Source organism: Asterias amurensis, chromosome 2, assembly GCF_032118995.1.
Source record: "Asterias amurensis chromosome 2, ASM3211899v1".
NCBI classification, from domain to species: domain Eukaryota; kingdom Metazoa; phylum Echinodermata; class Asteroidea; order Forcipulatida; family Asteriidae; genus Asterias; species Asterias amurensis.
Window position 1 is genome coordinate 18,418,934 of NC_092649.1, and position 24,109 is coordinate 18,443,042.

The window sequence follows — 24,109 nt, forward strand, 5'->3', positions numbered from 1 at the left end:
AAGTGGGCCCGATCATATAGTAATATGTATCTGTCCAGGAGAGCACAGTAATCTGACCAATACTGTACCATATACTGACACAACAAGAGTAAGCTTCTGGATAGCGGCAGCTTTGCCAACACTTTAAAGGGTACAGAACATTGCTTTGTGATTTTCACATTTTTTCTCTCAAAAAAACTTGATGATTAATGAGGCTATAAACTTCTACAGGTAAATTAAATCACATACATGTACATCTTCATTCAAACTGAGAAGGGATCCTTTTGGCCAAAAACTTGATATACAAAAGGTATCAAAACCTAACTCTACAATTTTAAATGGTAGGCATACCAGGTGCAGTAGCCATATCTTGATTCAGAGAACCTAACATGTAGGAAATGCTGAAGTTTTCTCCTTCCGGTCCAATCCAATATACCTTATCTTTAATAAAGTTGATAAGTTATCCCCTGGAACCAGAGAGTCTAACACCGCTCAATGGCATCGGATGCCTATTGTGCAGAGCTACCCAAGAACTCAGCCAGCGTTACATACAGCCACAATGGGCGCTCTACAATCATTCCTCATCCATTATGATTAATAATGAAACATGCACACTTGGGAGGCGATTGCAGCGTCTACTAGTTGGGAGGCGATTGCAGCGTCTACTAGTTGGGAGGTGATTGCAGCGTCTACTAGATAAGCTTACCATTATATGGGGCACCAACTGGAGACAAGAACGAGATGTCACAAATAAGGAAGGTTTGCTCAGCTGGAGGGAGTGCAGTTCAAGGTTTTTCTGGTTGAAACTGGAAGACGACTTGATCCTTTATTTGATATTTGATATTGTTCCCTGGCTTTCTTTAATGTGTTGGTCTTTTAGTGTTGTTGATAAATCACAATTTGCAGGATCTTCCTTGCTTAAAGAAAGTTATTTATTTAGCCTTTGAGAGTCTCCTAGAATCAAAACACCAGGCCATTAACTACTTTTTGCAGAAATGTATTAATGTATTATTTAAGAACTCTTGTTTAGCCTGTAAAATTGTAATTATAAATTGTTATAGTACAAAACTTTGAAGTGAATTAGCCAACAAATAAAAGGAATCATTGTCTTCAGATTGTAGTGCTCCTTTTGTTTTTTTGTAGTATGATTTTGTTTTGTTTGTGTCTGTATGTGTTACCTGTTTTTCTTGTCTTGCTGCAAAATGGGTTTTCATATTTTTAATTCTGCATTCTTAATGTTAAACAGTGAACAGCTATTAGTGCCAAAAGCTCCCATCTGTTGCAGATACATACCATGTGTTCATTATTATCAATTACATAATTGTTATACCTGTATTTTTTCTCTTCAATGTATATTTGGTTTGCGGTAACACCATGTGTGTATCTACTTGCCAGGTAGAGTTTGTTGTTAGATAACTGTCTTACTTTATTCTATCGCCGCAGAGTAGATAATTGGGGGTTTGGGAGACTTCTCAGTTCTTAAAAGATTTGTCCTGCTTTTAACTATTACCAGGGCGGATGGTATAGAAAATAGACGTGGACTACTACTTTAGCTTATAGGATCGTAATTAACTGTACAGTTGCGGAGTCAGTTCTGAATTGGTCTCAAGGTTTCGACTAGCTTTTGCTCTAGTCATTGCATCAATATAGGCTTAACATGGTTTGCAGTAACACCTTGTGTTTATATACTTGCCATGTTCTTTTGAGACATGTCTTGCTTTATATTCAACTACAGCGGAGTCGATTTTCACAACTCAAGTGACAGAGAGACTTCTCAGTTCCAAAAAGAACTTTCCTGCTTATAACTACTACGTACCTGCATGACCTGTGCAGTACAGTCCTGTTTCGCAATGAAATGTAGACATTTGTTTTTTACCTGAGTATTCTTCTTGTTCTTATCTGCAGCTAAAGACTTCATCAGTCATCTAATGAAGGTGGACCACAAAGAGAGATATACATGTCAACAGGCAATAGCACATCCATGGTGAGTAGTTCAGACATCCAATTTCAAAATTGTGGCTAAAAGTCAAAAACACACACACGATGTCCCCTACATGTATGCTACAGGCATATGTATCAACATGGACATTCCCTATATAATAACAATAATAATAATAGAAGAATGCCCAGTGTCAAGAAAGGGTTTCAAACTCATGCTCTTGATTTTAATGTTTTGAGACCAGGGCCCAATTTCATAGAGCTGCTAAGCACAAAAATTTGCTTAGCATGAAATTTCTTCCTTGAGAAAAACAGGACTACCAACAAAATTTCCATTTGTTGCATTGCTTGTTACTGGTATTCAGCTGATGTTTGCTCATCCTGAAAATCATGTGGAAATTTTGTTGGTAATCCTGTTTTTATCGAGGCAGAAATTTCATGCTAAGCAAATTTTTGTGCTTAGCAGCTCTATGAAATTGGGCCCAGTCAGCTCTGACAAACTACACCTAAATAGCCAGCCTCCTGTGCTCCTTTGACGGACAGTGGCAAAGGGACCTTGCATCACAATCTTTGTTTTCCGGAACCTTTATTCTGAGAGGCCTTATGTTTTCATCAAAACAAAACAAAACAAAACAAAACAGTGTCCCAGGTATGTGAGAAATTTCACCCACTGTGTATTCCGGTCATATTCCCCAGCTAAACTTGCCACTTTTTCCTTGTCGACCCTGAATCAACAAGACACTTGCCTGTTTGTCCAGTAATCATCAGGGAGCCACATTGGTACGAGCTTTGATGCCCTCAATTCATAGTTATCATTCAGCTCATTCAAGGTTTGCAGTCTGACGCTAATGTTGTTCCTGAAGGCACGCTGTTTGCATTTGTGTACATTTTTACAAACGGTAAAGATTTGCCAAGGGGCAACTAGTGGAATATCATATCACTGTTTTTGCTCAGTTTTGGACAATTTATCTATGTTGTTATTGGTCTTATTTATTCAGGGAATCCATCAGTGATTCTGGCAGTCTCCCAAGGGGCCTCTTGAGACAAATTAAACCACAACATGGAACTGTGAAGGAGAAGAACTATTATGAACAAATACTTTTGGGGGCTTGCTGTGTTTGCTTGTTTGTTTATGTTTTTTTTTTTTTTTTAACAGCCTCCAGAATGTGCACACATCACACATTTAGACAAAATGTGTGCAAATGCTGCCATAAAAATGTGCTTTGTGGAAACGTGTATGTCAAGCTTATCCTATTTATGTAGCAGTTGTTAGAGCTACAACGAATATATGACCGAAGGCTATCTTCATGGAGCTGTAAAGCATAAAACTAAGCTCAGGCAAATAAGGGGCTAGGGTAGTACAAGGTGTACATGTACAAGGTGTAAGAGAAGCATTAAAAAGTAATCCAGTTGAAATTTCAAACTGGTCAAACATGTACATTTGTGGCGATTCGGTGAAACAAACGTGTGTCTTCTAGACCCACTGATCTATTAACAGCAAGATTGGAGATGGGAATATTTGAAACTGCTCCAAAGGTTGGTCTTGTACAAAACAAGATCCTTTTATCCAACCAGCTGATCATTTCTCAGCAAGATGGAAGAACCTTCGCATGCCATTAAAGGCAGTGGACACTATTGGTAATTGTAAAAGAGTAGCCTTCACAGTTGGTGTATCTCAACATATGCATAAAATAAACATGTGAAAATTTGAGCTCAATCGGTCATCGAAGTTGCGATATAGTAATGAAAGAAAAAAACACCCTTGTCACACGAAGTTGTGTGCGTTTAGATGGTTGATTTCGAGACCTCAAGTTCTTCAAATTCGTGGAAAATTACTTCTTTCTCGAAAACTATGGCACTTCAGAGGAAGCCGTTTTTCACAATGTTTTATACCATCAACCTCTCCCCATTACTCGTCACCAAGAAAGGTCTTATGCCAATAATTATTTTGAGTAATTACCAATAGTGTCCACTATCTTTAAAAAAAAACCACTTTGTTTGGGGAACACTTTCCGTGTTTTGACTCTACTTAGCTAGTAGCACATGTACATACTTTCACTGATTTAGTTAGCAAGTCAGTTTTCATGAAAAATTGTCCAGAAAGATAAGGCCAGGAAGCTAAGGCCAGGAAAGACACATACTTCTCATTTCGGCGACTCCAACATCATTTGGGGAAAATTGTCCCTGCTTTGACTTTGCTTAGATAGTGGTACATACTTTTACTGATTTAGTTAGCAAGTCAGTTTCATGAAAAATTGTTCAGGAAGATATTCCCATGAAGATAAGGCCAGGAAAGACACATACTTTACATGTTGATGGCTCCTAAGGAAGCCCATTTCCATATCTGAAGGGGAAGCTGATGTAGATGATGGTTAATCAGTGAATACTAAACATACCTTGGAGTGTTTTTCATTAGCAGGTGCCGATAGTTAGTGATTCTTCCTCCAAGGGACCTTAATTATTTTGAGATAACTATTTATACGATAATAAGAAAGAGATTTACAAGTACATAGCGGACTTCTGGTGAGGTTAGAGGCAGTTTAAGGGTATCTGCATAAATATGTAGATACCTGAGAAGGATCAACACACTTTAAAGGCACTTTACATTTTGGTAATTGTCAAAGACCAGTATCCTCACTTGGTGTATCCCCAAATTGTGCATAAAACAAAAAGTCTTGGACTCAACTGGTCATCGCAGTTGCAAGAGAATAATGAAAGGAATGAATAAAAACATCCTTGTTTAACAAATGTCTGTGCTTTAAAGGTACTGGACACTATTGGTAATTGTCAAAGACCAGTCTTCCCACTTAGTGTATCTCAACATATGCATAAAATAACAAACCTGTGAAAATTTGAGCTCAATCGGTCGTCGAAGTTGCGAGATAATAATGAAAGAAAAAAAACCTTATCACACAAAGTTGTGTGCGTTTAGATGGTTGATTTCGAGACCTCAAGTTCTAAATCTGAGGTCTTGAAATCAATTCGAGGAAAATTACTTCTTTCTCAAAAACTATGGCACTTCAAAGGGAGCTGTTTCTCACAATGTTTTATACCATCAACCTCTCCCCATAACTCGTCAACAAGAAAGGTTTTATGCTAATAATTATTTTGAGTAATTACCAATAGTGTCCACTGCCTTTAAGAAGAATATTAAAATGGTATCAGGCCTGAAGTGTTTGAATTTTTTGTGAGAAGTAACCTCTTTCTAAAAAATACGTTACCACAGAGGGAGCTGTTTCTCACATTGTTTTATACTATCAAATCAACATCTCTCCAATGCTTGTCGCCAAGTAAGTTTGTATGTTTACAATTATCAACAAGACAAATTTATCGTGAAGGACTCATCCTGTGGTTCATCTTTCCTTGACTTTAGGATTTCTGGAAACACTGCCCTGGATAAGAACATCCATGATTCTGTCAGTGAACAAATCAAGAAAAACTTTGTCGCCAAATCAAAATGGAAGGTATGTATGGACCCGTTTAATCTAAAAGCGAATATTGCACATACATATATCAGTAACCTGTCACCCATGCACCTGTAAATGCCTCGTCACAATTTTTACAAGCAATTTGGAGACAACCAACTGCACTGCATACACAAGGAACACTTCAGCAGCACAAACAAAATTCTTCCAGCTGTAACTCACTATCTCCAAGAAAATAATGAGAAAACTGAAATGTGAATCAACTTCTGTATCGAAGATTGCCTTGAACTAGTTGCCTGTAAATTGCCTGGCACGGCTTGGCTTTAAAGGCCTTGTCACACAGGGCAATTTTTACAGACAATTTGGAGGCAACCAACTATACTGATGCAAAGGAATATTTTGGGACGACGACTATTTTATTGATATAATAATACTGTCCCAGTAACAATTAGGTCGAAAATAGCATTCGAATGTTTTGCCTTCATAGACATTGCCTGGAACATGTTGCCTGTTTAATTTAACATGTTGCATGGCCTTATTATTGAGACAGTGTGAAAGGATATATCGGCAATACGCGAAAAGCCTATTTCTACAGAAATGTTCACAAATGCTTTAGTCTTGAAAATTTTCAGGGTACCAGTGATAAAGGCTTTTCCTCACATTGCAGTTTGTGCTGGAGACCTACATGTACCCTGCCCCAGAACGCTTTTTAGTTGATTTGCCTACGATGCCATCTTGTACATGTGTAGAGGGTTGTTCTGTCAATACAAGTAATAAATATGAGCTATATTGTTGCAGAACCCCAGGTCTCATCTGCACATTCCATAATATTCCTATTGACAGTCAAAAGGGGGGGTACTAAGAGACTTAGGGCGTAACAATATTGCTTCCTCTGAAGCTTTAAGTGCTCACTTTTGTCAGGTCAAGTACTCCATCAACTAATGCCGCGCTGGATTGTGTCAAATCTCATCTATAAATTACGAGTGACTACTGTACATTTATGTGTTGCCGGAGACCCTCACCATCCAAAGTGATAAACAGTAATACTTTACATGTATGACCTCCAGAAAGGTTTTCAGAGGAGCTTCCCCCAGGGCCCAATTTTATAGAGCTGCTGAAGCACAAAAAGTAGCTAAGCACAACAAATATTTTGCTTACCAGAATAAAGTTACCAACCAAGCTGCTTTTGTCACATGTACAATTTGTGACTGGTATCTTACTCATTCTCTGCTTAGCAGAAAATTCTTAAGCAATTTGTTTTGCTGAAGGAACTCTATTAAATTGGGCCCAGGTTTTGGTGTCTTTATAATACTACGTTGTCCTAGAAGTTTATTGGTTGTGAGGAAGAAGCAGGTGGCCAGTTCAACCATCAACAGACTAAACCAATACCCTTCTTCAGTCCATGTTTGCTTAATGTTGTACGATTAAACCTGCCTTGATTATTTTGCATGGTTGAGGTAGGCCTAGGCCATTTCCTCAAGTAGATTTGTGTTTTCTTGTTACCCTCTTCACTTCCGATCCTATTTTTAAATCAGCCCCTGAAGGGTCTGATACTGTTATCAGATATTACTGCCTCCATCAAATCTTTTCAATTTCTGTAAACATTCAGGCATTAGTATGCCATCAGTTCTTAGATAGTCTATAGAGTTATATCCCCGTTCAATCTTTCTGAGTAACAGTCTTATGGTGATGTCTTTCCCTGCGGCGGGGTCATTGTTCGTACATGTACGAACAATATTAAGAGCGTGCTCATTAGTTCCTCATGTCTGGAAGAGGAGATTTTAATTAAAGACAGTGTTTACTGAGTTTGTTAGTTTAGGGGAATCAATGTATCTATGATCACGGCAGCGTATTTTCTAGACAGTGTCATGTGACTCCAGCAGGGACTCAGACTCGAGTCATGATGGTCAGTGACTTGGACAGGATATGACAAGGTAGACGCAGACTCCCCAAGCAGGTGTAATTCTTTGAAAAAAAGTTAATATAAACTTAGCCTACTGATTTTTAAAGGAACCAATGACCCTTATTTTATAAAGCTGTTAAGGTAAAAAATGCTGCTTAGCATTTACTTCTTTGCTTATTACAATTTGGAGGGGAACCAGTCACAAAGAATGTACATGTACATTACATCTTCAATAGTTAGGCTGGTAACCAATATCTGCTTATTATAGCCAGATTTTCCTTTGCTTCGCAAGTGTTTCTGCTGAGCCTTTTGAAAAGTGGGCCCCGATCGCATTTGTGAAAAAGAAAAAAAACCTTTTTATGTCAACTGTCACGTTATGATTCAAACTGTCCAATAATGAAATGATATAACGCTTGTGTAATTTGTGTTAATTTCATCATTGTATTATAATTAGGTTGACATATAATACCAGAAATAGTAACATTAGCAGAACAAATGTTGTCTGTATATTGAGATGTGATGGGATACATCTTACATCATTAAGTATGATCCAGGATGCTGTCACAGGGGAACTTGTGTGCAGAATCTCTACAGAAACGAATTGATTGCAGGGGGTTCATGTAAACAGCACTCAAGCCTGATACGTCCATAATTCTCCTTTAAAGATGGTTTGATATGCCAAGGGGCGGCTGCCTTTGTTGGATATCGGTCGCAGAGCGCACTGGATTGTTTGTCTGCCTCTACGTTTTCCACCAGTAAATGTCTGATAGGTGTAACTGATATCCTTTATAATGCCTAGCTGGATTTGCTTGGCTTGACTTGAGGGTCCTGTGGTGGTCTATCTTGGACCTGGGCCGAAGATAGGGATGGAGATGTCAGGTTGGGTTTGGGTGGGGGGGGGGGGGGGGTTGATGGACGCTAGACCTTGGTAATTGATGAACAATGTGCACCGTTGGCAGAATCTAGAACTGGGTGATGATGTTAATTTGTATTGTGTCCAATTATGGGAATGTCTGTCTCTCGGTGCCCCATTAATGAATCACAGATTGGAAAACCATCTTTTCTTTTGAAATTGATTGCAGTTTGGTTGTGATGCACTGTGTTTTGTATTAGAGTGCCGGGAACAACTGCTTGGATTGGCAGTCGGGGTAGCTACGCTGTCGGCCAAACACCATACTTGAAGTTCTTCAAATTTCTAGAGCTGCAATTAAAGGGACACACCGGCCGAATTGGGCTATTTGGGCTACAAAATAGACTAAGATATGACTTCAACGGTCTTCCAGGAATGAAGAAGAACAGTCCTTAACAAAAATCATCAAATTTAGCCGTTTTTGAGCATTTTAAGACAAAAACGCAGGTCGCGTGATTGTTCTAACCAAAAAGTGGTACAAACAATCACGTGACCTTCCGGGCTAGTTTTACTTTCAGTCGTCTAAAAGTAACTTACTTAACCAAATTTAAATTTTTTTTTTTACAAAATTATTTAAGAATAATTGACGAAAAAGATCATGTATTCAAATTATCGCTACAAAACGTAAATGATGGTGAAAAATCTAACGTAAGATTCACAATCAAAGAGTCCGTGTAACGAAAGCTTGTTATGGCCGCTTTTGTTTTATAAAATCTTTTTTCGCTAAATACGTGACATTTTGATGTTTTTTTTTACAGCAACCATCTATAAAAACATTATTTATGATTCTACACCCCTAAATTGCGTAAACGGTGAGCCGGTGTGTCCCTTTAAGAGCTACATGTAAAATTTATTATGTCGTGTTGCTCATTAGGGTGCTTTGAAAATAATAGAAGGATGGGGTCATGTTACTTATGTCTGCTCTTAATTATTGGTTTATCAGGACCCAGTTTCTTAGAGCTGGCCTTGAGAAACCATAGGGACTGCATGAAGCTTGTACCAAAATGCTTACAGTGTCCGCAGAATTTTTTTTAGCGTCTTCTCAGCAAAAAGGTGAAGTTAAAGGTTTATCTTGACTGCCATTTCCCTGTGTTTTTCTTATTAAATAACAACTTACACCTCCAAACCAAATAATTTTAAACTGTGTTAACAAGCTTTCAATTTTCCACTTCTTGGTGTATGGTGATGGAAATACAGAAACGATTGGTCTCTAAAGGGGTAAAAAAAAAACAACGAAAAAACAAAAACAAAAAACATAATCAAAGCACGGTATTGAGTCTGTGTGTATCATCACAAGAACCATGATGCAGCACCTTTGTTGTTGATCCGAATGTGTTTGTTCATCCACAGGTTTACTATAGTGGGCCCAGACAGTTTCCAATGGCAACTGTTACCTAGGCAATCAAGTTGATGACAATATCATTAAAAAATTCTCCCAGACCTCCCACCTTTCATACGTACTGTACTGTTTTGTTTTTCTGTATCTATGTTGGTATTGACGTGAGCTGTACAATGTAATGAAGTTGTATTGTTCATAGCCCTTTGTACGCTTGTCAGTCATAATTTATTCCACTTTGTTTGACAACAATAGACTGCCAAGTTTAGACACTGAATTATATGCATTGTCCAACATGATGTGGGTGACGTCATATCTCCCTATTTGCATGAAGTTTTTGTTTTTGTTTTCACTTTGGCACATACAATTAAACTTGACAAGAATTTAAGAAAATCAAGTAATAAACCACAAGGGAAACTGACAGGGTAAGTTACTTTACAATTGAAATCAAGAGTCATCTGCTTATAAGGTGATCCCTCTGCTGTCTCTTCCCAAGTTGTATCATTAAGTTGGATGTGATCCCTGGATATACGGATTTTACATGTCGAATGGCTTCTGACTGGCACCCCTGAACAGAGATAATGACAAGAAGTAGGGAGAGCGCCAACATTGGGGCTAGAAAGCTCATTTGGTAGAGCAATGCCACAGAATCCAGAGCTTGCAGGTTCAAATCTATTCTGGTAATTGTTTCTTGGTTACCCAAGAGTATTTAAGATGAATATAAATGTCATTGCTGTAATAAAGTACACAGTCTCATTGGTTGCTTACATGAAAATCATTGTCAAATGCACAATTGTTGTCCACAATAATATTAGTCTACTTTGGATTGACTTTCTTTGTAAGTTGGACATTCTGTCGAATCTCTGTCTGACAACGATTCCTGGTATTGTAGCCTCCGACTTGTCTATAAGTCTGGTAACTCTACACTCCGTCCCATCGTCCGTTGCTATTTGCCAAAGTATTCATCACATGCCAAAGGGTTTCAAGCCAAATTGTTACTCAAAGAACAAAAATACATAAGAGAGGGGGGAAGACACCCGTTTATGCCTGTGGAGAAATCCTAAACCATTGTATTTTAGTTCTTTTGGATGTTCTCCCACTCATACAAATGAAGCATTGACTCACTGTAGTGTTTACCTTTGCTAGGGGAAAAAAAACCTCGAAGGCCAAAAGTCCATTTTGTGTGGAGCATAATGACTCAAACGTGTGTGTAAAGATGAAAGCGTTTTTCCGCAAATTAATTTTGTGTAATCTGTTGGAAATTAATGCACTCCAAGGAGCCATTGAAATGGACAATGGATCACGTACAATGTATGTAGGTGTTGTAGAATGGCATTATGGTTTTTTGGCTGTATAAAGAGACATCAGACCATTTCCGAATTAACAGCTTCCGGATCGCTAGAAAGTCCTATTCTTCACTATTAACAGCTTCCGGATCGCTAGAAAGTCCTATTCTTCACTGTTGTTGCTTCAGCCAATGGCATAGCTGTAGCTTAATTCCCTTAATTTGAATACTTGACATGCTCAGCTGGCTAAATTGTAGTCTGGAGCTACGCACAACGATGCAAGTGAAATCAAGCATCAAATCAACAGGGAACCAGGGCCCAATTTCATAAAGCCCGTAAGCATGGAAAATTGCTAAGCATGGAAAAATCTTGCTGAACAGAAACTGTTTACCAGCCTAAATTCCTTAACGTTTACATTGTTGCAACTGGTTCCCCCGCTAAAAAATTTGCTTTGCAGTAGTTTCTGCTTAACAGCTTTATGAAATTGGGTCCATCATCCCAAGTATGGTGTAGTGGTGTCTTGCTTCATTGCTTCCTTATCTGGGACCCTGGTTCGAGTCCCTACTTGACTGCATGGGTTTTTCCCTAGAATATGTCTCTTGGGTTTTCCTCCCACGTCTAAATCGGAAATTTCTTCTGATCTTCTCTTTGTCTGGAGAATAGTTATCCAGATCCAGATCCAGATCCAGAAGTCAATTAGAAACCAATCATAAAGCAGGGCTCTGTGCTTCATTTTTAAAAGGGCAAGGGCACCAAGGCATTTTCTTCTTGGTAAAGGGCACCCTATGATGAAATTGCAAATTTCTACTAGAGCATTTCAAGGGCACCAAGGCAATGACCAGGGGACACGGAGGCAATCGCCTTCGTTGCCTCTGTAAAGTATCAGGCTTGATAAAGTACATGTACTCTTTTAATCCACCCCAACCCCACCATCCTTCTAAAGTGCATACACACTTCACTTACAAATTGTGACTGCCATGCACCTTTATCCATACCTTGAGGTTGAGTATCCCGTAACTCAAGACAGGCTTTATTGTCAATGTGGTGTCTTGGCTGGTGTAAAGCATCTGTAGGTTAATAATGAATGTAGTCGGCTTATGTTGTCAACTATAACAGAGATAGAGCCCGGGCCCAATTTCATAGCGCTGCTAAGCACAAGAATTTGCTTAGCATGAAATTTCTTCCTTGATAAAAACAGGATTACCAACCAAATTTCTATGTGATTTTCAGGATAAGCGAACAACAACTGAATACCAATAGCAATCAATATTGAACAAATGAAAATTTGGTTGGTAATCCTGTTTTTATCAAGGAAGAAATTCCATGCTTAGCAAATTTTTGTGCTTAGCAGCTCTATGAAGTTGGGCCCTGGGATGGGTTACATTGGAAATGGAAATTACACTGAGAAATTAAACCCATCGTCATGTTATGCATCGCTGTGTGACTACCATGCACATTCTAATGGCAAAAACTGGACGTCTGGCAGGGTGATTTATTTAAGTTATAAGAGTGTTGAGGTTGGTATTTATTTAAAAGATCAGTGCCCAATTAAAAGCTGTGGAGCAGAAAATACTGCTTGACAAATTTCTTTGGCCAGCGCCAACAATGCAAATTTAGTGTAATTTGGGCTGGTAAAGTGACTCTGCTTAGCAATACTATTCATGCTTAATTAGGGAGTTTTTGCGATAGCAGGCTTTATGAAATTGGGCCCTGGTTGGAGGCTAGGCTTTAATCAATCAGACTGAAGTCAAGGTCCATTAACAGCACTACTGACCAATGTCATTACCCTGCAGTGAAGACTGGGTCCTCGCAGTCATTTCCCACTATATAATTATATGCAATTGAAGTACTTCATATTGAAAAACAAAAACAAACCCAAAACAAAACAACACAGTTATAGGATTGTGAAGAATTTGTGATCATTCCTTAACCAATATTTTCAGAATGTTTATTCATGTTCAAAAGACATACAATGTACATTACAATTTTGCACGGGAACATCATTTATTACCCATGATTAATAACATTACATATTCAGGAACCAGACCTTTAGCGCTAAAAATTAAAACAATACTTTTATGGAAATACTTTGGCCTTGGGCATTGTTGGGATTTGCATTATGTTGTTGGTTTCATTATGTTGTTATCCATCACCATACACATGCATCATGTGTCTAAGGCACTACCAACTCTCACTGCCAAATTAACCCTAACCGTTGTGCCTTCCCTTCACACACTCATGGAGAGCGCAATGTTAAACTCCCTGCTTTTGAAGTTATATTATGATCCACTCCTCCCCCTCCTTGGCACTTGACTGTCTACTAGTCATTCATCACCCCCAACCTTTATTCAATCCCTTTCATAAGACCTCACTTTTCCTTCCTGATCATCTGACATTCCCCTATTATCCCGACCTGTTCATTGTTGATACTCATGCTCCACATTCCCACAAAGTCTTGGATTCTTTTTAATTAAAGCTTCACCAATTCTTCCCCTTACATGAGATGTGCTATTTTCATGACACTGTCCAGCCTGAACGCATCTGTGGAAAGAAGGGGAAGAAAACTCGGATTGAATTCAGCACTGTTTAGAAAAGTGCAGGTTCGGTGACTTGAAGTCTAATCCAAACATGGCTCTCAAAGGGAAGCAATTTCTGGTGGAAACATTTCACCTGGCTTGCTTTACGAAGTGACGTTAAAGGCACCATCTTTATATCGATTAATAAACTGATTTCAAATCAAAAGTAACATAATACAACTTCCTCAATCATGTCAATAAATATATAACTTGAAACTATGGTAAAATGGTGGTTTGGTAAGGTTGTAGTATGGTGAAGTTGTGATTTGGTAAGCTTTGTTGTTTGGTATGGTTGGGGTTTGGTCAGTTTGTGATTTGGTAAGGTTGTGAGTTAAGTTAGGTTATTGTTTGATATGTTTGTGGTTTAGGTAGGTTTGAGTTTGGTAAGGTTGGGGTTTTATAATGTTGTGGTTAAGGAAGGTTAACATTTGGTAAGTTTCTGGTTCAATAAGGTTGTGGTTCGACAAGAATGTGGTTCAGTAAGGTTGTGATTTGGTAAGGTTGTGATTTGGTGAGGTTTTGGTTTGATAATTTGGTTTTCTTTGTGGATGGATTTGTATTTCTTTGGAAGAATGGCACAGGTAATACTGTCAGAGTGTGTTCTGTTGGCGTTAGTGGGGAGGGGGCATTAAAGTCACCTGGAAGTGGTATTTTTTCAAACTAAAACTTTTGTCACTAATATATGTGTTTTGATGAGTGGAATGTGAATAAATAGTTAACTAAGGTTTTAAAAAAATCAGTTCTTATGTTATTTACAAATTTAAAAGTAGACCCCGACTCGAGAGGGCGCTGTTCGTGACGTCAATCGAGGCAGACTTTGCCTGTAATGCGTAGAGTAAACACAATTGCAAAGTACATGTACGGACCAAGTCGTGAGTTTGTACCAACTCATGACTTCGACGTACATGTACTTTGCTCGTGTGTTTACTATACGCATTACAGGCAAAGTCTGCCTCGATTGACGTCACAAAAGGGGTAGGCGGAGTCAGCCCCCCAAACAACTTTATATATTTGTTAAACATATAAATCATGACAAACAATTACTAAAAAAATTGTTTTATTGTTCGTAAGCATATACTCTTATGTTTGAAAGAAAAAAAAAATCTATTTCCAGGTGACTTTAACCAATCCTTTCTGATGTCTAAAACATGTATCACACATAATTAAATATACAACCATTAATTAACCAGTTAAAAAGGAAGGTAGGTGATACAAATTGTTCAAATTGTCTACACTCTTTTTGGAAACTAGCTGATTGTAGTGATTTAACCACATAACAGGTATTCGTTAGTAACCTATGTTGTACTTGTGACATCGCTTGATTGAATACCTTTATTATTAATAGTATGTGAGTTCACACTCCCGTGTAAACATGAGCCGCTATGTAAACAATATCCAGCAATCAGCTTGATGACATTGTCTTACTCCATTACTCACTTTGCACTCTACTTCCGTACGCGTATGTTTAATTTATATGCAGATGTTTTGACAGAGTACCCGCAGGATCATTAGCAGTTATGTAACTTGTTTGTGACAGGAATTGAGAAACGACTGTTGCGTTTTTACATCTACATGCGTGAGGATCTTTAAGATAAGGAGGATATCATTTTGAAGATCTTTTCTGTCTTGTGGAAGACGTCAACTGCGTTTATTGCCGCACGACTGTGTTCATTTTGGAAGGCAGAGTTAGTTGAAGTGGGATCTCCCATTGATGGCATGTCACGTTTCATATTTGATTAAATCGGGATGATATTTCTTCAAAGGGGTGGCTCGGCAGTAATTGAAAGAGAGCTGCTGAATGCCTCAATGTTATTTTGACCGACTGTACAATGGTGCTTGGAATGTTGGGTTGGGAGTGAGCAGGCATACATTTGTTTCTTGTTATTGTTCTGTTAAGGAAACTAAGGTACCCACGAAAGTGCCTTGCATTCGTAGGCGTGCGGATGCTTTCAATGAGGAGATGATGAAGAAAGTGTTCTAGTAGATGCAAAAAGTGGTAAGGACCGCACGTTTGAACTGTAGCCAGGGTACCAGAGTCTTTCCTAAAGGCTTGGAGAACATACTATGTACATGTAGGGTCAAAACGTGAGGGCGTTGTAACATTTTACATTATTACCACAGGTCACTTTAGTTGGTAAACAGCCTTTTCCTTTGTTTTCCCTAATGTGTTCTCATTGAAGTACATTTCTGTCAGTTTCATTTTAGTGGGAGCCCTTTTACAAGGAAGCTTGAATAATGTACATCTACAGTAGACCCAGTAACCGGGGCGCTGTACTCCTTTTAAACAATTTTTTGACTTCATCTGTCGTACTAGCACGACAGATGAAGGCTAGCACAACAGATGAAGGCTAGTACAACAGATGAAGTCAAAAATTGTTTAAAAGGAGTACAGCGCCCCAGTTACTGGGTCTACATCTACAGTATGAATTGTATTGTAGATAGTTTGAGAAGATTGGTTGCTCGTTCATTTTGTTTAATGAATTGTGAGTTATCTGGTCTAGTCACATTGGCCATCCAATATCCGTCAAATTGTGTTCCTGCCTGATTTGTTTAGACCTATGCATATAAAAATTGACCATGGTCAATGCATAGAAAAATTTACCATGGTCAATATGGGCCAGGCACCCAGGTGTGGGCTATGCATTCATTCATCAAGCAGGCATCCAGCTAGGCACCCAGGCGTGGGCCAGGTATCAAAGCATGCCCATGCATCAAAGCATGCCCAGGCATAGGCAAGGTATCGGGCATCATTGGCCGCGTATTCAGGCATCATTGGCAAGGTGCCCATGCATGGACCAGGCACCAGGCATGGACCTAAGGTATTTGAACATGGGCCAGGTATTGGGCATGGGCCAAGCATCCAGATATGGACTAGGCATCCAGATATGGGCCAGGCATCCAGATAAGGGCCAGGCATCCATACATGGGCCAGGCATCCAGATAAGGGTTAGGCATCCAGGGGCCAGTCATCCAGATGTGAGCAAGGCATTACATACCTGGCATCTACATGAAGGCGGAGTTCATAAGTTTGGATTTGATGAACTACCCTAATCCTGGAAGACACTATTCTGACCGATTATAATCTGAAGTCATTGTAAGTTAGTATAGCCTCCCTCATTGTGTACTTAAACAGCAATATTTGCTCACACTGCCAGCAATATTACTTTACCCCCCAAGATTGTACAGTGGTACCTATCAACCAATATGCAAGTCATTGTTTGTTGCTGGGTTAATTAGTGGCAAACAAACGGCTTGCTCCTGGGGAAGAAGAAGAAAAAGAAACCTCTTAGTACCGGGCTCTGTAAACCATCAACGGTCTCTTGTTGTATGCACAGCCTTCCTGGTAGCGAAATTCATCATACACAATCCCTGCAGAGATGATAATCTACGCCTCTCAAGGATAGCTTGACAAATATAGCTGTCTACAGAGCCAAACAGACCTGCTGTGCAGTTTGATTTTGTCAGCCCATGCTATGAAATCAAATTAATTAAGTCAGAGGGTATTATGCGTGGCAGGGATTGTCCATTCAGGGTCGCTGCCATTAGCCATGTTTTTTAGGGGACAGGTATTTTGTGTGGTTGAGAACTGGATGGTTTAATGTAGTGGCTTAAGTGGATCCTCAACAGTGTCCAGCAATCTTGTTTTTTCCTCTTATTCTCGTTGATAAAGTAAACTGAGGGTAGAAGTCAAAAAGGGTCTTCTGACCCCAATTGGGTTCTGTGAGAAAGAGTTTTCATTGTTGCTCTTGCAACGTGTCTGACTCAGTTTGGGCTCGGGAAAAGACTGTTTTCATTATTGGTGTTAAGTGTCTCACTCAATTTGGGTGAAATGAGAATCAGTTTTCATTGTTAAGGTGCAAAGTGTCTGATTCCAGTTTGGTTTAAGTGAGAAACAATTTTCATTATTACTGTTGCAACGTGTCTGACCCCATTTGGGGTAGTGAGAAACAGTTTTCGTTGTTGCTGTTGCAACAAGTCTGACCCTATTTGGGTTCAGTGAGAAAGAAGCCTTTCATAGCAAGGAAATTTATCCTTCACAAAAGGCTTCTCTATGAGGGAAATTAAAATTTCTACTGGAAGATTACTGAGATGATTTTCGGTCTTTTTACAACATTAAGTGGCGATTGAAACAAACTCAAAGAGCCAGTTGGCAGGGTCGTTGACACAGCAGCATGTAGCAGAGTCCCAAACTCTCCCTGAATCTGCAGAAGAATCCCTGAAAATCAACCAATCTTTCCATGTTCTGATAAACAAATTTGATAATAATCTTCCTGATAATAAAAACTTTGTCTCTATTATGTTGAATGTAATTCTAGATTCGTGTACAAAATCTCCCAGATTTCAAAATGCAAATGTTGGCAGGGATGATGTTGGCAGGGTAAAGCCCGGTTCATACTTCCTGCGAATACGAAGGCGAAGCGAATGTTGACGTCACAAATTCGCATCAAATAATTCGCAGCAGTTTAACTCTGGGCAACTCACTTGCAAATATCGCTGCGAAAAGAAGGTTGTGACACCAAATTCGCGTCAAATGCGCATCGCATACGCATTCACAGGAAGTATGAACTGGGCTTTACTTTCAGCATGTTCAGGTTGCAGTGGAATACCAGTAGATATCAGGCTATTTGTCATGTTTGTATTAAAGGAACACGTTGCCTTGGATCGGACGAGTTGGTCAAAACAAAAGCGTTTGTAACCGTTTTTTATATAATGCATATGGTTGGAAAGATGTTTTAAAAGTAGCATACAATGATCCACACAAGTTTGCCTCGAAATTGCGTGGTTTTCCTTCTACTTTGCGAGCTAACACCGTCGGCCATTTATGGGAGTCAAAATTTTGACCCCCATAAATGGCCGACGTGTTAGTCGACGAGGTAAAAGGAAAACCACGCAATTTCGAGGCAAGGTTGTGTGGATCATTGTATTCTACTTTTACAACATCTTTCTACCCATATGCATTTTATAAAAAAACGGTTACAAACGCTTTTCAAAGACCAACTCGACCGATCCAAGGCAACGTGTTCCTTTAACCATTTCATAACCCATTCAGTAGTATACTAACGAGAAGTCAACTATAGACTGCTCCACATCAAGGGACAACCAACAGGGGAAAAGTAGCCTTGCTCAAGGCAGTCGAATTATTCACTCCGAAAAAAGACCGCCGCTGTATAAAAACCCACCTGTATTCACTGTGCGTAACATCGCACGACACGATGTAGGGTCTGTGTTGAAGCCACTGACCTCATTACTATAATAAGCAAAGAGTTCCCACGGTCAGTTCATTACCATAATGCCCGCGAAAGATGAGACATGTCTGCAACATCACTACATCACGCATGATAGGCGAGCGTGATTGGACGTCAAAATGAATAATTCATTTGCCTCACATCCTGTGTTGTCTGATAGGTCTGACGAAAGATATACATATTCATGGGCTGCATACTAGCATATCCGAGAGCCCCCCCAATTTTTTCCACTAGTGGAAATTTTTCAATACAACACATTAAACCCGGAAGTTACAGACCCGACAAGGCTGTCGGCCTGACGGCCTCCGCATGCGGATGACTTGTGTGCACAGTATTCGTACGATGTGACAGTGTGTACGGTTGGGTCATGCGGTGTGATCGCACGCACCACGCACAGGGTATACGGGTGGGTTTACAGCGGCGTCTTTTTGGAGCGAATAATGCGACTGCCTTGAGCAAGGCTAGGGGAAAAGGGGTCGGTTAAACCCACTTGAGGTAAATACTTAAGTGGATCAAGATGAACTGGCCGGAGAGATCGGCCAATTTATCACCGGTCCATTACTCCCGTTGTATGTGGCTAGAATAAAGCCTGTCCAAAGTGGGCAGTGTGACTGATGATGTCAATATATTTAAGCCAGATTAGCTGGCCATTTGTATGCTCTGGAAAGAAAGTCTTGAAGCCTGTGTATACGTTGGGAGTGATCCGTTTTTGTCTTCCAAAATTATTACGACGAAATTGACATAGTTAAAAAAGGTGATGAACAGTTGTTAAACAACAATGGCAGTGGGTTGACAGAAAGTTTGCTTACATCAGTAAATGTACATGTACTGTCCATTTGCACACACAGTTAAATTGTAAATGCACAGAACATTTTACACACTGTATTTTCCTTTCACTTTTAGTACACTAACGTGTACACAAGCTGACATTGAAGTTGTCTAAACATTATGTTTGTCCAATCTAAATTTACCTTGTACCAGCGTACATCCTCCGGTTATACCCAGAGCCATTTCTAATAATGTAAAAGGTACCATGGAAAGGTCCAACCATAGATCAAGTTAATTTACCCAGTGGGGTACATCACTCATTTTCCCCTGAACCATATGCGTCTTTGTGGCTCATCAAGTGATTGGTTCGTGACTAATAAAATTAACACTTTTATATAGTGGTGTTACAAAGTACAGTTGAAAATTGTGAATTTCAAGGTGGCACCGAGGCAAGAACATATGCCAGGGGCATGGAGGCAACTGTCTCTGTTGCCTACGTGAAATTCCATGCTTGTACAGTTCAGCTTATTACTGGTACAGGCATCAAGTCAGGTTGGGAGGCTAGGGGCAGGTGGCATAGTGGTATCTTGACTCACCTTCCACCTCTGGGACCCCAAAACCTTCAACGTGAGAACAGTTGTTCCTTCTGTGTTTCTTTGTTCTGCTGTCTCCACTCAACCAAACGATCCATTAAGCTCCACCCCAGTGTGTGTTGACCAATCACAACGCAACGAAGGTCCGACAAATAAGGTCCGACATGCGTGCGCGTATCTTTGGCGCGCGCGGCAGAGTTGGAGAACCCCACGTTCTTGCTCACACGTGCGTCGTGGGCGAAGCCTACTGGATCGGTCTATTGATAATACAATGACTGATGCATGCCCACGCACAGTGAGATTCAACATGTAAATCTTTAACAAATCAAAGAATGTTTCTCAATTTAGTATGATTAATTTGGTTGGCTGGGCCATTTATAAAATGAGTTATAAAACCATGTAAACATTTAGGTATTTATGTAGGTTTTTAAAACACATCTCCCCTGGAGAGCTTTGGCAGAGTTATTCATAAACTCCCACGATCAGAAGAAATAGAACCAACTGGACTAATTATTTATGGTTTATCAAAACCCACGCAAACAGACAATTCAAAAGTACCTGATCATCTCTGCTTTTAAAGTAGGGAAAAGTGCTCTTGCTATTTTGATGGTAAGTTCAACCATAGCTTATGAAACGATGGAAAGGTTACGTGCATATGATGTATCATGCTACGGCCCAAAATCTGTGTCTCTGTCAGGCATTGTGCATAATGCGTAAAGCGTAGTGCACAATTTTCTCACGTGAAAATGCTTGCAAAGCGCTATCCTTTGCCTCCTTGGATACAGGGCGCAGAAGCGCTACTTTTCCCCAGCGCTACTTTTCCCGATATTCCACTTGCACTTATTTATATACAATCTTCCTTATTTGTTTTTATCAGAATTTTTTTGAAGTTTGAGGTTGTCAAGACTGGTTTCTGTTGCAATGAAACATTTTCCCCCATATTCAACTCGTGCTTATATATTATATCTTCCTCATTTGTTTTTATCAGAAAGTATTTTAAGTTTGACGTTACCAAAAACTAGTTTCTGTTGCAATGAATACTACTTGGATGTTGATGAGAGTGTGACCAGCCCTGTGTGTGACAACCATTGCATGGCACTCTCATTCACAGACAGGTAGAGAGAGAGGACTCAATTTTTTTGTTCACCAACTATCATAACTAATTCATCACAGATGTGTTTTCATAATGGTTTGACTTTTAAGTACATCGCGATATTTAGCCGGTCCCTTGTGTATTTGGCAAATCCTCCTTTGGGGGATTTCATAGAGCCATGGATTGTAAAGTCTTTGCATTTGCAAATTAAAAGTGCATTAGATCCTATCAATGTTTCTTGAAGTGGCACCAGTCTGTTGAGGGTTTTTATGGGTAGTGTAACTCCGGTCATGTTTGTAAAGTTTTGCAGTCACCTGAACTAGATTACATCTATACGCTGTAAATGTACTTTATGTTTCTGGTCACATTGGCAAAGTTTTGCAGTCCTTTGAACAACAGTTACACATCAGACACTGAGTGTCTAGTGCCTAAGTATGAAACAGGCTTTCCACTGTTAACAGTTTCTTCTTTTTCTTGGCTGCTGGGTTTTGAGGAGTTGTGGTTTTCACTACAAGGCAATGCATTAAAGCCACTGGACACATTGTGAGAAACGGCTCCCTCTGAAGTAAAGTAGTTTTTGAGAAAGAAGTAATTTATCACTAAAATATTTTAATTTGATTGCGAGACCTCGGAATTTGATTTTGAGGTCTCGAAATCAAGCATCGAAAAGCACACACCTTGTACAACAAGGGCAGCTTTTCTTTCATTGTTCTCTTGCAACTGCCAGTGACCAATTGAGCTCAAATTTTCACAGGTTTGTTACTTTATGCATATGTTGAGACACACCAAGTGAGAAGACTGGTCTTTGACAATTACCAATAGTGTTCAGTGTCTTCAAATAGATACATACATGAATACAAACATTCTTAATTACATCTGCACAAGACGGTGAACAGAATTCTTAAATTATGTTGGTTCTAAACGTGACCAGCCTGGCGGTCCTGGTGACCATCGACTCTCATTAATCATCATCAACCCATAAACTGGCACACTAAATGCAAGCGAACGTTGAAATTACTGCTCAATGAAGATATGGATTTGCCATTTTTCTCAATCTCAGACAAATAATAAGCAGTTGTGTTGACTTAATATCTCACCAGTTTAGTGATGGACTTATCACCAATGCTAAGTCAACATTTTGTGTACATTGCCTACAGGATGGTAAATAGACCTATTCTATGCAGACTCTTTATTCAATATAATGATTGCATTTTGTTAATGCGTTTAAGAAGTGAACACAATTATAACGGTTTGCTGTTTTACAGTGTGCTTTTTGTACATATAAGACTTTCTGTTTGATAAGCATTTCCTAATTTCTGCAAACACTGCGTATGGTTAAATGAAGGAAGCATAGAGACAAAACCGGAAGCTTCAATAGCAGAAGCTTTCAAACAAACCCATACATTTGCACTTTAAAATGTACAGTAGAAACTATAAATTAAAGTGCAACATTGTATGTATTGGAAATTTTTGAATAGAGTGTAGTGTACATGAACTTAAGTACAGGTAGTCATAAATTAATCTTGAGGGAATAGTTGTGAAACAAGGCAGTGATGGATAATGATGTTGCAGTGAATTGTTCCACTAAGCAAATGACATTTTACCCCATAGTGTATGAGACCAGTTTTTTAAAGGGGGGATTTGATCTCAATGAACTAATTCAACTTGTTTTGCGCTCAAAATTATTTCACTTGTCCTTTAAATGCAATGCCACTTTGCTCATCAGTACCAAAGAATATAAGAAAAAACAAGACAGGAATAATAACGTGAGATCCCCATTGACCCAGGTACATGTCCCTTGCACTCTTTGAAATCATTGGCCTTGGCGAAGTTCATTTCCTCTCCGTCTCGGTCAAGCCACGGACTCATACACCCTTAGTCTCTTTATATTTACCCTCCCTATCCCTGTGGATGGGTGATTATTTTAACCCGTGAGCACACATGAAAGATTCCTCATTACAGGATTAACACGCCCCAATGCCTTAAAGGTATGATACAACTTTGGGCTAGTGGAAAAAGTATGTGCATTCCTAGCTGTAGTTTTCAATAGTCACGCTGTACAATTGCTTTTGTGAAATATTCTATACTGATAAATACTATCGGCTGTTTAGAAATATAGGTAAACGTATTATATACAGGATTTGGGTAGGATAAAGGACCTTGTTTAATTTTAGTCTCAAAGCTTAACTGACTATGAAGTTCATACTAAAACCAATTTTTCTGTAAAATATTTCCTTCTGAAATAATACAGTAAAATGCAAAACCTGCACAAAAACACTACTTGGTTATTCAATGAGATAAATTGTTTCACTGGTCGCTCCAATGCTCTACCCTCACTCTCAGTTTGTGTGATATGTTTTCACAATAAGAGATATCACATTCCACTTTTTGATTTATTATTTCAATGCAAAATTTTTAGGCATAATTTAAAGCTCTCTTCTCAAGAACATCCTCTAAAAGCTAAGTATTTTAAAACGCCTGTTCCCTTCCATCAGGTATCCCTCCCCTCCTCACAAGGTTGTTGTTTAACAAAATAAATGTTTAAGATGAAAAATAAGATATCTGTTGTGTGACATTCAGACCTGTATATCATCTTGGAACTTAAAATGTCCATTGTCCATCCAGTCATTTATCATCGAAAACTTGGGGCTCGTATTTTGTCAGATAGAATCGACAAGCCCTCGAAATCTATCGCTGCAATCTTTTCCACACCACAGATGTTCTTTAATTAACTCTCTAATCTAGCGCCCCCCTTAAACAAACCTGCAAAGGTGTAGTAGACTCTGGTGAAATAAAATAGTGACGTGGGGGGAAAGAGGTGTTTCTGATCAACGGGCACTTTCACTCCGTGAGAAATTGCCGTAGCTTGCCGAGGTGACACTGGCCGTAAATTAAGCTCCCAGCTTGTGAAATAGAAGCTAGCACTGAGTGATTAAAACTTGAAGCATCAGCAGCAGCAGTAAAGGATATGCGTAAACTGTGTGTAGGCTTATCAACTACGCGTAGATAATACAGGGGATCCGGTACGCAGCATTGCGATTAAGTAACCACTACGA

The 24,109-nt window shown here is 39.3% G+C and overlaps 1 protein-coding gene across 1 annotated transcript in view; it reads left to right on the forward strand.

Moving 5' to 3' along the window:
- Positions 1-24,109, forward strand: part of LOC139950740 (calcium/calmodulin-dependent protein kinase type 1-like) — a 114,675-nt gene that overhangs the window by 58,197 nt on the left and 32,369 nt on the right. Inside the window, exons 7-8 of the mRNA XM_071949539.1 lie at positions 1,885-1,963; positions 5,291-5,381. Of these exons, the coding sequence (XP_071805640.1) occupies positions 1,885-1,963; positions 5,291-5,381 (170 nt within the window). The remainder of the gene's footprint in view (positions 1-1,884; positions 1,964-5,290; positions 5,382-24,109) is intronic.